Raw genomic sequence first — 16,392 nt, forward strand, 5'->3', positions numbered from 1 at the left:
TATTATTTTCATTAATTATGACAAGGATCTTAAAAACTCGACAAAACTCTCCATTTCCTTCCGGTTAAAATTGGGGGAAAATAAAATTAGGTTTCATTTTCAATTTCAACTTCGCTTTCTCCTTTCAATTCGCGAATTTTATCAGATCTGATTCATCTGAATTCCAATTTTTCAATTCAAGTCGCTTTACACGTCACTCTTTATCCCGAAAAAAAGAAAATTGAATTTCCGATTTGGTTTGTGATCCCCAAAAGGAAAAGAAGAGAGGGGGAAACCTGCAAGAAGAAAACACCAAAATGTTTCGTTTCGAGCAGGAAAAGATCCGAAAACGAATTTGATTTGTAAAGTTGTTTTCTTTTCCACAATCAAAGTGTTCCCAGCTTGGTGGGTGTTGCCATGGCCGACGCTTCCTCGTTGATTCCGGCAGCCGTGCTTCGCAACCTTGCTGACAAGCTCTATGAGAAGCGCAAAAATGCTGCTCTTGATGTTTGTCCTCTGTCCCTTTTAATTTTCTTTTTGCAATTTGCTCAATTTGGGGTTTTAGGGTTTTGGGTGTTGTGTGTGTGTAGATTGAGGGGATAGTGAAGCAGCTGGCTACTGCTGGGGATCATGATAAAATAACGGCTGTGATCAATTTGTTGACTACGGAATTTACTTACTCACCACAAGCCAATCACCGGAAGGTATTTTTATTTTTATTTTGGAAAAATTTGTAGATATTATTTAATTTGGCTTCAATATTGGTCATGTTGTGAGCTGGTTGGATTTATTTTTTTTAAAAAAATTTCAATGAAGGGAGGATTGATAGGATTAGCGGCTGCAACTGTGGGGTTGACTTCTGAAGCGGCTCAGCATCTTGAGGTACTAATTTTTGAATTTTTTTTTCTTCATCCTGGTTTGTTTGTCATGGCCTACAAGTTGAAATCTTAACTTTTGAGAAGTTATGCCAAGTTCATTTCAGTAGTACGTAAGAAGCTTATATCTGTGATCCATGCCTCCGACAGTACCTCCACCCCCTTCAATAATGCATGCTTGTTGCGAATGAAATGATAATAGGTGCAAGATTCTTGTCCTTTGTCATGGACTCTGACTTGTCAACTTTCTGATCAACGAACATCAGAAACAAAGATGTTTTCTTCATCTTAAGGGTTATAACCGATAAAGGTTGAATTAGAAACAAAAATGTAGAGATGTATTATTGCATTAATGTTATCCTTCACTTTGTTGCTGGGTTTATTTTCACATGAATAAGCATGTCTTCTTATTATTATATGCTTCTTACCTACAAATAATTATTGCATTGACAGCAAATTGTGCCCCCCGTGTTAAATTCTTTCTCTGACCAAGATAGCAGAGTTCGTTATTATGCTTGTGAAGCATTATATAACATAGCCAAGGTGAGGACTTGATTGTGCTGACATGTGTACAACTTCAGTCTGATCATCTTCTATCTTCTAATGCACATCTTTTTAATTTTATGTCAGGTTGTAAGAGGGGATTTTATTATTTTCTTCAACCAGATCTTTGATGCCTTATGCAAGCTTTCTGCAGATTCAGATGCTAATGTACAAAGTGCTGCTCACCTTTTAGATAGGCTTGTGAAGGTATATGTTTTTTTTTTTAATTCTGATAAAGCCTTTTTGTAACTTTACTTGTATGCACATAGCAAACATATGCGGAATATGGATTGTTCTAACAATGATTTGAGTAGTTGTTCCCTTTGGCTCAACTAATGATTAAACATTGCTTTATTGGAACAGGATATTGTGACTGAAAGTGATCAGTTCAGGTGCACCATTCTTTCAAGTCTAGATTATTTGTTTCTGTATATAGTGTTTTAAATTTTCGAAAGACTTGTAGGTAAAGAGATCTCTGAATGTAATTTTTGAACAGAGCTTCAATAGGCGAGAGGTGTAAACACCACAAGGTGTGAAGCATTCTCGTATTAAATGAAGCAACTTTCACTTATCACAACCAAAATGAAATAGTGAAAGTCAACCTATCCCTCCTCACTTAACTTACCCTGCTTCATTAACTTTCATTTTCTCTTTTGATCTTTAGTATCGAAGAATTTATACCACTGTTGAGGGAGCGCATGAATGTGTTGAATCCATATGTCCGCCAGTTTTTGGTAGGATGGATTACTGTATTGGACAGTGTCCCAGATATTGATATGTTGGGTTTTCTTCCTGATTTTCTTGATGGTAAGCATATTGTATGAACAATGGTCATTTTCTTTCTCAACATTTTATACAAAATGAAAGTCTACCACCTAATCATCTGTAAACTTCTCAGGCTTGTTTAATATGTTGAGTGATTCGAGTCATGAAATACGCCAACAAGCTGATTCAGCTCTTTCGGAGTTTCTTCAAGAGATTAAAAACTCCCCAGTAAGGCTCATGCTTATGTATTTTTTTCCTCCTTTTTTTGAGTTGCAAGGCTTCTAGCACTTCTGAAAGTCTAATTCTTCTAAGCATTTATGCCATTTCCTTTTCCCCATTGTTATCCGTGTGAGGAATTTTGGAAGCTGTTATCCCCCTTTTTATGATTTTCCCCAATTCTGCTTTTATATCATTGAATTCCACCTTGTTATCTGTATGAGTGAGGTTCATTGCAGCTCTTGTCCACTTTTATATCTTAACCCTATTCCATCTTTTGGGGTTGATATACCTGTTAGCAAGCACTTGTGTTGATTAACTGAGCTGTGCTACATTTTCAACTACTACTTTGACACAAGCAAAGTTTTTTGTTCATTTGTCATTTTCTGACTCGAGCAGTGCTACTCTTGAAGTCTGTAGATTATGGTAGAATGGCTGAAATCCTGGTACAGAGGGCGGGTTCTCCGGATGAATTTACTAGGCTAACAGCTATCACATGGGTAAGTGGTACTGCAATTCTGACTTGATAGTAAATAATTTACTCTTACAATACTTTATGCTCAGGAATGGCATCACCTCAAAGCTTATATTTCTTTTAATATCAAAGGAAAAATTATTGATTACTGTTTTTGTGTTTCATTTGTAATTTAATTTAAATTAAAACTATTCTTTATTTAACAGATAAATGAGTTTGTCAAGCTTGGTGGAGACCAGCTTGTTCCATATTATGCTGACATTCTTGGAGCCATTTTGCCTTGTATATCAGATAAAGAAGAGAAAATTAGAGTTGTAGGTTCTCTTGAGCTTTTATTTTTTTCTTTCCTCATCTATTGTTTTGCTTTCTGTTTTCCACCTTTTTTAATGACATTGCTTCCTTCCATGTAAAACAAAAAATTTGATATTATCTATGGCATTTGTAAGGTTGCTCGTGAAACCAATGAAGAGCTACGTGCTCTCAAGGCAGATCCAGCTGAAGCATTTGATGTAGGAGCAATCCTTTCCATTGCCAGGAGGTGTAGTTTTTTACATGGGTAGTTTACCACTGTAGAAGCTATTGAGAAATGATTTTGAGGGTCCTTTCTATTTGGCCTACTACTCTATTTAGCACTGATTATTCTGTAGAATGATTTTTGGGATGGTTTGACTTATCAGGCAATTATCTAGTGAATGGGAGGCTACTCGAATAGAAGCTTTGCACTGGATGTCAACCCTTTTAAACAAATATCGTACCGAGGTGACTAGATTGCTATTTTTGTTTTACCTGAGATGCTCTGTGAAGGCTTTTGTGTGATCTCCATCATGTCTGAAACAGGTTTTGCAATATCTGAATGACATATTTGACACCCTGCTCAAGGCACTTTCAGATCCATCTGATGAGGTAGTGTTGTTATCCAGATATAATTTTTTTTTTATCTCTATTCATCAAACCATCCATTTCTCAAAATCTTTGTGCAAATGTGGTGTTATTTTTTCACTTGTCTTATGGATAACTTATACAGTTATTTGATCAAACCATATGGATAAGTTGCTTGCTGTTTTCATCATTTTCAACTTAGGATGTTCACATTGACCTCTCCCTCTACCCTTTTTTCCTTAAGTAATAGAAATTGTTTTTAAAAAATAAGTGACCAGTTGTTGAAATGCTAATCACCATCCTCAAGTGTTTGGCAAGGATTTTTAGTGGCCCCAGGCCGAAGCATTACAGTCTCATAAGCTCTTGTCTATGTAGGTGTTTCATGCATCATATTTACTTGTGGCATTCACTAGAATATTTGGTACTGGGTGAGTGACCATCGAAGTTTGAATATATTTACTGGTCAACACACGACAAAATATTTGGTAATATCAGATGCTATGCAAAAGATAGGACTTTTTCCCCCACTCTGGCTCAAATTTCTTATTTAATTTACCTTTTTACGATGATTTCTTACTCTTTCCCTGATGTACCTTGTCATTGTTATAGAAATGTTTTATTTTCTCTGGGGAAAAAATGGTGTATTTGTTGTGGTTTTGTTGAAAGCATACCTGCAATTCCACCCCCTGATGGACTTCTCGTATATACCCTTTTTACTCCTGATTCTTGACTACAGAATTAAAAAAAATGATTTTTAGAAGTTTTGTCTATCCTTATTTGCAATATTGTTTACTTTGTGCAAATCAAAAAATTGCTTGAATTGTCAGTGATTTGTTACAGTTTTTTTCTTGAATAGGTTGTTCTTCTTGTTCTTGATGTGCATGCATGCATTGCAAAAGATCCTCAGCACTTTCGACAACTTGTCGTTTTCCTTGTGCACAATTTCCGGGTAGACAATTCTCTTTTGGAGAAGTAAGCAGCTGTTTTCCTCTGTCCAATATATTCCTAAGTTATATGGTTTTGCCAATATATGTTTTTTACTATTAAGTTTCCAGTTTTTAAATTATTATTTTTAACTTTTAACATTCCAGACGTGGTGCTTTGATAATTCGTCGACTTTGTGTGCTTTTGAATGCTGAGAGAGTCTACCGTGAACTTTCTACAATACTAGAAGGGGAATCTGACTTGGATTTTGCTTCAATTATGGTGCAGGTTTGTTGTGATTTTTCTGAGAGCTTAAATAAAAAGCTTCTTTATACTTCTGATCTGTGCCCCACTTCACCCCCCCAAAAAAAAAAATAGTAATTCTAGTGAAACAAATGCATGAAGCTTGTACTTTATAGATTTTATTTGCTTGTATTTATGGGCAGGATTAACTAGATTTTATGTGAACTGTTATTCCATTGCTAGCAAGCTATCTGTGTTTTGTACTTAAACTTTTTGGGCAGCCCTATAAAAATCTTGCTGTTGGATAATGAGTATACCTGTTTTTCACATTGATTTTTAATATTTAATACTGTACTAAAATCTCAAATGATATTTGATGCTCAATACTTCATAGGTGTATATCCCTTCAGATAATATTGTTGGGAAATTAATATTGTCGTACTACATTATAGAACTGTCCGATTCTTTGACAGTATTAAGTGAAATTGTTTTGCATAAATGTTTGCTAATAAGTTTAATTAGTGTGCTCTACTTTCTCAATTAAAAGGAAATTTATGGTTTGGTCACATTTTAACTAGTTATTATCCCTTTAGATATTTTTGAATATTTTGATTCTGCATTAAATCCATTTGTGAGAGATTCAATATTTGAAATCTGGAAAGGAAAAGTGACAGAAGCTTAGGGTCTGTTTGGTTTAAGAAAATGTTTTCTGTTTTCATTTTCAAATTTCAAGAATTTAGAAAATATGTTTGTTTTAATTTCTCATTTTCTATTTTCTGAAAATGAAAACATTGAAAATATGTTTGGTTTAACCAATTTTGATAAAAAGTGTATATTTTAATTTTTATTAATCAACATGCTTCTACATTTCATAAAAAATAAATTCCTGAATCGATGGAAAAAGTGATTCATTGAAATTACACAAAAAGTATTGCATTTTTAATATTTCTACAAGTTAGGAGAAAATGCAAGATAATTTTAAGCAATTAACATACAAATACAATTTTTGTACACATCAAAGTCTAGTTTAATGAATTTTTATCTTTGAAATGGTTATATTAGGACTAAAAAGATACCCAAGATAAAAAAAATACTATAAATAAGAAATATGTCCAATTCTTGTCAAAAGATTATATATATATAAAGTAATATTACTATCAACCCGATTTATATGTTGAAAACAATAAATTTTTATTCAGTTTTTCACTTATTTTAGAAAATATTTTCACAAAAAATGGTTTCAACAATTTATCCACACATATTTTCAATACTATTTTCTGTTTTCTTTGAAAATGAAGATAGAAAACGGATAAACCAAACATCCCCTTAATTTTCTTTCAGGTACAATCATATTAATGACACCTCTTTAGATAGGATTGTCAAAGATATTTGATTTTCAATGATATCACAATATGTTTAAAATTTAATGAGAATAATCACAAGAATCACAGGATCTGTCTGTTACAGTTTTTGTTACTGGCACAGATCTTGAAATTTTACCCACGCATGGCATCAATTTTTATCTGTTGTGTTTTTAATAATTTCTTGTTCCTTAAAATTCATTAGTGTCCATTTGTGTAATATCCAAGGGAAGTTAGCAATATTCATTTACTATTAGATTGATGTTGATGTGGCAGTGAGTTCATTTACTATACATTTACTATTCTTTTTTAAATTTTACAGGCTTTAAATTTGATCTTACTTACATCATCGGAACTATCCGAGATTCGAGATCTTTTGAAGCAATCACTGGTAAATCCCGCTGGGAAGGATTTGTATGTTTCTTTGTATGCCTCGTGGTGCCATTCTCCAATGGCAATTATAAGTCTCTGCTTATTAGCCCAGGTAGGTATCTATAAATTGGTTTTATATTAACTGTCACATTTGTGCACTCAATCACTGACATTTTTAAACAATGTGTATTATGGATAGTGGCTTAGCTTTATTTGGATCATTTGCCCCTTTTTTGTAATATGAATTATCTTCGTCGACAGACTTACCAACATGCGAGTGCTGTGATTCAATCTCTGGTCGAGGAGGATATTAATGTCAAATTCTTAGTCCAGCTGGATAAATTGATTCGCTTGCTGGAAACTCCAATATTTGCTTATCTAAGATTGCAGGTGCTTAATTGAATCCTCTACACATACCTACGATCTTGTAATAGAATATATTTTTTGTAATTAGTCTGATAAAAAATATGATTAACATGGAGCTGTTGGTTTTATGTTTCTGATGATGATGGCCAAAGGTTGGCAATCTTACTTTTCGATTCTTTTTCCTTGCTAAAATGCCATTTTAATTTGTATGTCTTGTTGCAATATCTTGCCTCATCCCAAAATTAATGGTTTCTGACTTCCTGTTTGGATGTTACCTCGAGTAATGAAATTTAATCTCATGATAAAACATTTTAGATGCAGTCCTTTATTTTCCCCGCTGCTAGAATTTATTCTAATAAAATAATTTTTTGATCCTAGGTATGACTTGAATCATTCATTTTTGCATTATGTAGTCCAGTATGGTATCCTGGGAGAGGATTCCTTTTAAAGTAAATGGTGGACCCGTCACATGGCATCCTTTGACTGGTGTTTCTTTTTTATTAAAAGAAAAAGATTAATGGGGAAATTTATTATTATGTTACAATTTGGCTTTCAAATTCCTTCATAATGAAACACTATTTTGGGCTAAATTACTGTTTTAGTCCTTTTTTATTTACTTGGTTCAATTTAGTTCCTTTATTATTAAAAATTTTAATTTGGTCCATTTATAATTAAAAAGTTCAATTTAGTCTCAGTTTTCAAAAAAGATGTAATGTTGTCCTTTCTATCCAGTTTTGTCGAACGTTATTTTCTTGCAAGCATAGTAACGTTTTTTTTAATATATATTTTTTATTATTGTGTCATGTGTACAGTTTAAATTGAACAAAAAGTACAATATTGCATCATTTTAAAAATTGAACTATTTAATAATAAAGGGACCAAATTGAACCAATTAAATAAAAAGAGATCAAAAGAATAATTTACCCCCTTATTTTGTTGTTCTCAGGTCCTAACTACCATGCATATGCTTGATCCTCATAATAGTTTTTATCCTAACTTTCTTGCGTATAATATGCAAATCTTTCCTGAGTATGAGATAAATTTCTTTGTATCAATTTTGTGAAGGATAGTTATAATTTGTAACTCTTTCTCTTATGTACCTGAATGATTATTTAATTTTGCAGCTTCTCGAACCTGGAAGATATACATGGTTGTTTAAAGCATTGTATGGTCTTTTGATGTTGCTTCCTCAGGTCTGTGCAACTTAAACACTTCCTTTTTGATGTGTTCAAACATCTAATAGGAGGCAAAATACCAGACTGTTAACATTATTTTAACTCTTATTTTTTCAAGTATTTAGGAGTATTTTTCACTGTATCACGATGTGTACTGGTGTGCTTCAATGCATTTCTAGAAAACTATTTATCATGCAATTCATATTTCTATCCACATAATCTAGCTATTTACTTTTGTGCCAAAAGAAAGTAAGTCTTGATGGTACATACATATGGTTTACTGTTTATATTGACACTTTATTTTGTACCATTATGCAGCAAAGTGCTGCCTTCAAGATTCTCAAAACTCGTTTAAAAGCCGTGCCATCTTATTCCTTCAATGGGGAGCAATTGAAGAAGACATCCTCAGGGAATCCCTATCAATTTCTCCATCACATGTCTGGTGGATCTCAAATCAGTGAGGATGGTGACATAGCTATGGATGGTGGGAACTCACACAATGGGATAAATTTTGTTGCTAGGCTACAACAGTTTCAACAAATGCAGCACCAGCATCGTGTACATTTTAAAACACAGCCACTGTCGCGTAAAAGTTCCTCCTCGTCATCAAAGGTTGCTTGCTTCCTTATTCGTTCTGCACATTATTACTTCGATACGGTGTTAGGATAAATTTCTTTGCAAGTATTTACAGGAGAAAAAATAAGACGGTAAAATGAAACCGAAGTTTTTTCTCAAATTAAAATAAACTTTTATCTATAACATTTGTAGAAGCTCTTTCATTAACTTGTTTAGAAGATTAGGTATATGAATTGATTTTTATTTATGAGAGAAGTTCAATTCATTTCTCCTTATTTTCTTTTCTCATAAGTATTTGTGAAGACATTTACCCAAACATGGTCTTGAGTGATTAGGCCATGGTGTCAGTTTCATGATTACTTAACAAACCATATATTCGAAGTGATGAATTGTGTTTTCTTTAATATGCAGGAGGTGCAGAGACAGGAAGAACCAAGGCGGCCTCAGTTGAGTGAGCTTAATGTTGTTGCTCCTTCAAGATCATCTAAAAGAGTCCAGGGTAGCTAGAATGTTGCATATTGCCATATTGAGTCAATCTTATTGTGCACCGATCCCAATGTATGTGAACTTTGAATGGGATCGGGTATTGATTTGTAAAATTGTAAATCATAATAGCTCCTTTTATTGTACTTATCATAGAAGGTTGGGGTGGTGAAAGATGGGTTTTGGAATCATGAATATAAAGCTTGGGCTTTGCTGGGCTATTCTTTTGACCTTGTAAACGAGATACATACCCACGTGGTTCTGTTGTTTTTGTTGAAAACCATGTGGGCTAGAGGGATATTTTATTTAGAAAAATTGCTTTTTGTTTATCTTGTCATGTGCTGCCATATATATAATAACCAGTAATTAGCTGCGACTTGTTTGAGTTGGCTTACCACATTCTTTTTTATTTTGTTTGATTTCATTTCAGAAGGCAATGTGATTGCCTGTTTAGAAGTTTGTTTGAAAAGTACATTTGTAAATATAGGTCAAGGAATAAAATATTATTCGAAAAGTGTTGAATTTGCCTTTCAACTTTTATTATTTAAAGTGTAGTAAAAAATAAATATAATCTATTCGACAAGAATATACGGACTTCGAATAATAAATGTGAACACCTTTTACTTTTCAGCAAGGTTATTTTCATAAGCTATGGTTTTATCTTGTATTAATAAAGCTGAACTAACCGGCAAGTCTATGTTAGTTGTAATTGTAATTAGAGACTGAAACACTAGTCTCCTGCATGGTGCAATGTAATGCAGATGAAAATTTAGAGGATTGGGAAGTTCATTTTTGTATTATAATGAAAATGCTCGTTCCAATATCAAACTTGAGTAGTGGACCTCCTTTTCATATTTTTTTATTACATGTACATAAATCTACAAGTGTTGATTATTATTAATAATAATCGCATTAGCATATGCAAACCCAACTGATTTGCCTAGTAGTACAGCCTGAAACCAAAAACTGCAAACTTGAGATGAATAATGAAATCCCAGCGAGCAAACATGATCACTTAGCAGTGGTATAACAGTTTCAGTTAAAAGGTTGAAACATTGCTCTTCTTTTATGTGATAACGTGATCCTTGACTCACAAGGCATATATCTTCTCAATGTCAGAATTATATTCATCCAAATCTGATATATTTGCTGAGTAAGACCATGAGAAAGATTTGCTTCCACTTGCTCTCTTGATGCGTCTCTGGGAATCGCTGCGGAAAATACCGAAATGTTGTCGAAAAACAAAGTAGCACATGCTTGCTAGAGTGCCAACAAGAATTGGTGCTCCCAGAAGGGTGATGGTGATAGCCATCCATTTTTTCTTTCCAACAACCTCAAAAGCTATTGCTAGAAAAGCACCACATGTGCATGCACATGCAGCCCACATCAACTTGTTAACCACAGACACAAGCTGCTTTTGAGCCCTTGTGTCCCAGGCTACCAAAGTGATTTGTACTACAACAACTGAAAGAGAAATGAAAAGAGATGTAGAATTCAGAAAGCAGAAAACTTGGAAACCAACATGATGATGAGAGGCTATATTAGCTTCTCCAGCCTCTGGTCCTTCCGTTATATATTGACCCGGCAAATTGAAGATGGCCAAGAATGCTATTGAGGCAAAAAGGACAGCAACCACTGTCACAGAATTAATGGTGTTTTGAACCGCTTCTCTATGAAGTTTCTTCAACTCCTTGGCAATACCAGATACGCGTCGGCGAGTCTTCTCATTCTGTATAAGCTGTGACTGCACCTCATGCTTTATATCACTCACAGTTCTTTTAAGTTCCATTGCTTCATCTACTTTACCAACATACCTGGCATACTTAGCACCATATTCTGCAAGGGCTTCCTTGATTTCCAAAGCTGAATCTCCATATGGCAGTTTATCAGCCAAATCCAAGGCCGTTTCCTGCTGCTTATTGATGGCATTAACATCCACAGCCGAATAGCTCAGCAAAAGGTTCACTATCTGAAAAAAGAACTATGCGTTGGTAAAGGCAGCCAAGATAAAGTGACTAGTAAAAAATTCATTGCAACTAAAGTCAAGCAACAATTATTAAAGCAAATGAGTGCTTTCAATTTGTTCAAATTATGCATATAATAAAATTCTCATATGCATGAAATCATAGGTTATATTTAAATAACCCGTTTCTAAAATCCCAGGTGGTGCTTTATACTGTTACTATTTACAAACATAAAAAGTCACAGGGTCAAAAACCTAAAGTTCCTAGTTATCTAGAATCACAATTGATTAAGAAATGTTGAATTGCTTCTCAAAAGACTTCACTGCATACTTCTTACTACAAGAGTTACATGCATGCAACCAATAAGATCTTCAGAGTGTATAGCATGTTCTTACTACAAGAGTTACATGACTACTGACTTGAAAAATGCACCTGTCATAGATAACGACAATAACTTCACAATTAACATGTATAATAACCCCTCTCACTTAACTAAGGGAAGGCCACCTGGGGCACAGGAGGATGTTCATGCATCTTTTGTATTCTCATAACAATTTTACAACAGATGGATTGTCTTGAAATCATCTCATGCCATCTTGGATTTTCCCACTACCAAAGTTAGCAACTTGTTTATGTTACAGAAAACTAAGATCTTATAGATACGTTTATGCTAAAACCAAAGAAAATACAGTAACAGAAAAACAAAGTCCTACAACTATAATTCAATAAAATGTGAATTTAACCTGTGAACGGCCTTTCCTTGTAGCCATATGAAGAGCTGTATTACCCTTCTTATCTCGCTCATTCAATATAGAAGGATCAGCTAGTAATATCTCCTCCACCACTGCAGTACACTGTCCTTTGACAGCCATATGCAGTGCAGTTTGACCTTTTTTATCTTTGATGCATACTATTCCTGGATCCCGAGCAATAAGCGTTTTTACAATTTGAACAACGCCATATCTAGCAGCATTGTGCAATGAAGTTTTGCCATTTTTCCTGACTATGAACATGGTACTGACATCGACATCCAAGATAGCATTCACCACATCCAAGTGGTCTTGAACTGCAGCAGAATACAGAGGACTGGTGTTTGACGAGTCGCATAATTTACAGACCTCAGGCCAAGTATTCAAAAGCTCCCTCACAATATCTGGAAAGAGATAAAAAATGAGTCAGAATTGAAATCCTTATGTAGAATCAAATATTGAAACGTGATAATACTGCATTCACCTTGTCCCTGATTTCTAATATTGTTGTACCCATAAATATCTTAATAAAAATTGCATCCAAGAGTTCCAAGGATGACTAGAGTCACTCACCAGCTATCTACTATCCTAAAAGCTTACACATGTGTCATAATCAGATTCATGGCAATCAAAACAGACTTGAGTATACAGAATGCAAGTCAGAAAGAGGAAAGAAAAAAAACACCGATGACACAGCCTTACTAATTCACACGAGTTTGGTGCATTTGTATTTGATAGTTCCTTATCTAACTAGGTGAGGTTGGCTACACAGATCACACGACACCATTCGGCTTAGTTAAAGTCTTAAAGACCAAACTTATAGATATTATTTACCATGAGATTCCTCTTAACAATTTCTTTTGTTATCCTTCTTGGTTTCCCTCTCCCCTTTTTTATCATACTAAAAACCATGCAATCTAGTTTCCTCACTTGTGCCTCTTTTGTACACCTGAACTGATTTTGTGTCTCTTCTCTTCTATCGGTGCTACACCAATATTATTTTGTATACCATCAAGAGAATCATAAACCTTCCGTTAAAAAATTGTGGTTTAACCAAATTAAACAACATCCAGCACCTCCATAACAAGAAATTATTCCATTCAAATGAAAAAAGGGGGAAAAAAAAAGAAAAAAGAAAACCAACCTCGATGGCCACGTTTGGCAGCAACATGAAAAGCGTTCATGTCAGACTTGGAGCGAATCTTGACGACGTCAAAGTCACACAAGCTGAGCAAGAACCTGAAAATCTCTAACAGATTATTCTCTGCAGCGATGTAAAGCGCGGTTTCTCCAGCATCGTTCTGAAGAGACATGACATCAGAGAGCAATGAAGCATCTTCCTTCTTCACTTGCTCCACCACTCTCTTAACACCATCAAAGTCCCCAGATCCAACTCTCGAGAATATTGATTGGTACGCTATGAACCGCAGACCCTTCGACTCCATCATTCACTTTCGCTCTCTCACAATTCTGAATTCAACAACAAATTTACCAAAACGGTTTTTTTGTTTTGTTTTGAGTTCAGGTCCCTTCCATATCAGAAACCCAGTTGTGGAAACGGTGAAAGTGTGAAACTTTATTATTTTGGTGTGTATGAAGGAAGAGATAGAGAGATGGTAGTGGAAGGGATGTGGATGAATTATGAATGGATGGATGCGCACAGCACAAGAGAGGGTGATTGTGATTTGTGAATGCGATTCTCCTTTGCACTCAATTATTTATCTTTAATTAATTAATTAATTAGTGTTGAGTTGAGAAGATTGATGGAGAGATCTTTGCATTTGCACAGAAAATCCAAGTGGGGTGATGCCATTGACTTTCACAATGCGACAAGGCGACTAGACTTGTGTGTATGTGTTCGTGTTGATATGTCACAAACAAGCACAGTTCCCTTGGTAAGGTGGTTACGACACATTAATTATAAGGAGTAACGCGCCATTAATCTCAAATACTACTACTCTCAAACTCAATTATTCAACAATTTTTACTTTTTTAAATAATTCATGTTGAATTTACTACTATATTACTTTTTTATAAAAAAAATATTAGTTATCTCAATAAATTTAATGATAATGAAAATAATATTGATAATAATAATAATAATAATAAGGGAGATAATAAATTAATTAACTCAAAAATAATATAAAACTCAATTTTATAATTAATTTATTGACTTAATTCGATAATTAATTTGTTGAATTTGATTTATAAATCAAATAAGTTAAACTTGAATTAAAGATTAAATTCAATCAATAAATGAGTCAAATTTAAATTGTGTATAAGTCAATTGGTGAATCGAGAATTTATATAATTGATTTTTTATTTAATTTTGATTTATTAAAATTTGAAAAAATTTTGAGAACTTAATTATATATAATAATAATAGTAGTAGTAGTAATAATAATAATAACTAGTAATAATAATAATAACATTTTCAAATTTTATGGTTATGGATTACGTTTTTTTTATTACTTTATGCAAGTTAAAGTAATTTTTATTTATACAAATTTTAGTTATAATTATGTTTTTTAGTCTCACCTTGTAATCTTGTAAAGCTAATAGAAATTATATTATATCTTTAAAAAAATTATCTTATTTAAAATATATATTAAATTAAATATTTTAAATGTATAAGATTAAAAAAATTTACTTAAACTTATGTAATGCGAATTAAAGAGTTAATAAACTAAATCAAATAACTTAAATCAAGTCAACTTCAATCTAGAAAAAAAAATCATATCAAATTATAAAATAAATCGAATACTATTAAATCAAACTCAACTCATTTCTAATACTACACAATAATAGTAATATAATAATAATCACATGATAATAATTATAATAATAACATTGATTACAACAAAAGTGATAACCAAGTTAGCTAATTGAATTATTAGTAAGGGTGAAATTAATTAGTGAATTCACATCTTTAGATCAATTATTAAATTCATTAATATACGTAGAAACATTTTTTTATTTCTTAACTAATTAAATAATCTATATATATATATAAATTATAACAGTTATTTTTAATGATAATATTTTTAAAAATTATATTTCAACGAAAACATTTTTAATTGATTTTCCTTGTGAAGAGTGTTTTTAAGATATTTGTCAACCTCTCATCTCTTTCAGCATCAAGGTTGCGCGTTTTGCAAACTGGGTCTTCATTGCGATGAGGCTGAAGAGGCGCTTCTTAAAAAATCAAGATTGGGTCTTCAAAGATTAACAAAAATTGATAATAACGTGATTCAGAAATTGGTTCGAATGTTGGGATGATTAAGTTATATGACTATAGAAAGAAAGGAGTTACGTGACTCACTTATTTGTTTTTTTTTAAAAAAATTTAATTGATATAAATTAAGTCATTGGATTATTTTATTTTAACAGTCTAGATTTAGTACAAGGCTTATCTACTTACAGTTGCTGTCAACATATCTGTCCACTTTTAAAAATATTAATAACTAAAAATAATTTTGTATAACTATAAATTGTCTATTGTAAGTTTAAACTATATTTTATATCTTCAAAAATATTCATTTATGAATTTTAGTTATAATATATTTTTAATATTTAGGTTTTATTTATTATAAATTATAACTATATAAAATAAATATTTATTGTGTATTACAAACGCTAAAATAGTAGTTAAAAATAATTAAGAGAGCTAATTTACATGAGCAAATTAGTTTATCTTGTGCATGAGCTAAGGATACAGTCGGAGACATGAGTTACTCTTAAAAGCTACATAAGTGATATTCAAGAAATGTTATAAATTAATTAACTGTACACTTCTATAAAGGACATTTTTATCTACTGAAGAAATCCAATAAATAAAAATTAGTTTATTTACTTTACTGAACACATTCTTAACGCTGAAGAAAACACAAGCGACACATCATTGTTTATTAAATAGATAAATTTGTGTTAATTTATGTATCCAAGCATTGGATTCCAACTCATTTCCTTGTCGCTACGTTCAAAGCCTTGTGCCGTTTTAAAAATTTTACATACAGGTGGAGAGAAAAAGAGAGTTGTGTCATTAGATTTATGATGACAAGGACCCACACGAATCTAATATAGCTAAAAAGATTATGCAACGCCGAAGCTGGAGGATGATTCTATTCAACAGCTAGCTAGAGAGCTTGAATTGTTTTTATTAATTACTATTACTATTGCCAAAGACCATTTTTCTAGTTTGGCTTCTAAGGAACTCAGCCTAGCTTTAGATTTCAAATTTATCAATTTTGTATCAAAACGACACTAATCACATCAGTATACGGTTTTATTTTTCACAAATAAACTCATTTTATTTTAAGCAAAATGACGTTACAATACACTAATCATACTAGAAAGATTTGGATTCATAATAAAGTCAGTTATCCCAGAAAGTTTTACCTAAAAGGCAACAGAAGAATCTGATAAAGTTTAACGATCCAGACTAAAG

At 32.7% G+C, this 16,392-nt stretch overlaps 2 protein-coding genes across 3 annotated transcripts; one reads left to right on the top strand and one right to left on the bottom strand.

The window, feature by feature from the left end:
- On the top strand, positions 1–9,608 carry LOC109803457 (protein VAC14 homolog). Of its 2 annotated transcripts, none has more exons than XM_020365040.3 (20): positions 1–486; positions 570–683; positions 796–861; positions 1,308–1,397; positions 1,485–1,604; positions 1,761–1,789; positions 2,062–2,204; positions 2,296–2,390; positions 2,792–2,878; positions 3,060–3,167; positions 3,300–3,409; positions 3,531–3,612; positions 3,691–3,756; positions 4,589–4,704; positions 4,824–4,944; positions 6,583–6,744; positions 6,894–7,022; positions 8,123–8,191; positions 8,492–8,785; positions 9,161–9,608. In XM_020365040.3, the coding sequence occupies exons 1-20, from the start codon at positions 397–399 to the stop codon at positions 9,254–9,256; spliced, it is 2,187 nt and encodes a 728-aa protein (XP_020220629.1). In that variant the 5' UTR covers positions 1–396; the 3' UTR covers positions 9,257–9,608. The 2 variants fall into 2 exon arrangements, with proteins under 2 accessions (XP_020220629.1, XP_020220630.1); XM_020365041.3 differs by having other exon boundaries at positions 3–486; positions 3,300–3,391.
- A 445-nt stretch (positions 9,609–10,053) lies between these two features.
- LOC109804379 (Ankyrin repeat family protein) lies at positions 10,054–13,672 on the bottom strand. The gene is made up of 3 exons (XM_020366193.3): positions 13,090–13,672; positions 11,940–12,349; positions 10,054–11,201 (listed from the first exon to the last, which is right to left on the bottom strand). Exons 1-3 carry the CDS (start codon positions 13,391–13,393, stop codon positions 10,323–10,325), a joined length of 1,593 nt encoding a protein of 530 aa, XP_020221782.1. The 5' UTR covers positions 13,394–13,672; the 3' UTR covers positions 10,054–10,322.
- Positions 13,673–16,392: the final 2,720 nt, after the last annotated feature.

The sequence above is a fragment of the Cajanus cajan genome, chromosome 2, assembly GCF_000230855.2.
Source record: "Cajanus cajan strain Asha chromosome 2, NIPB_CcT2T_4, whole genome shotgun sequence".
Taxonomy (NCBI): Eukaryota; Viridiplantae; Streptophyta; class Magnoliopsida; order Fabales; family Fabaceae; genus Cajanus; species Cajanus cajan.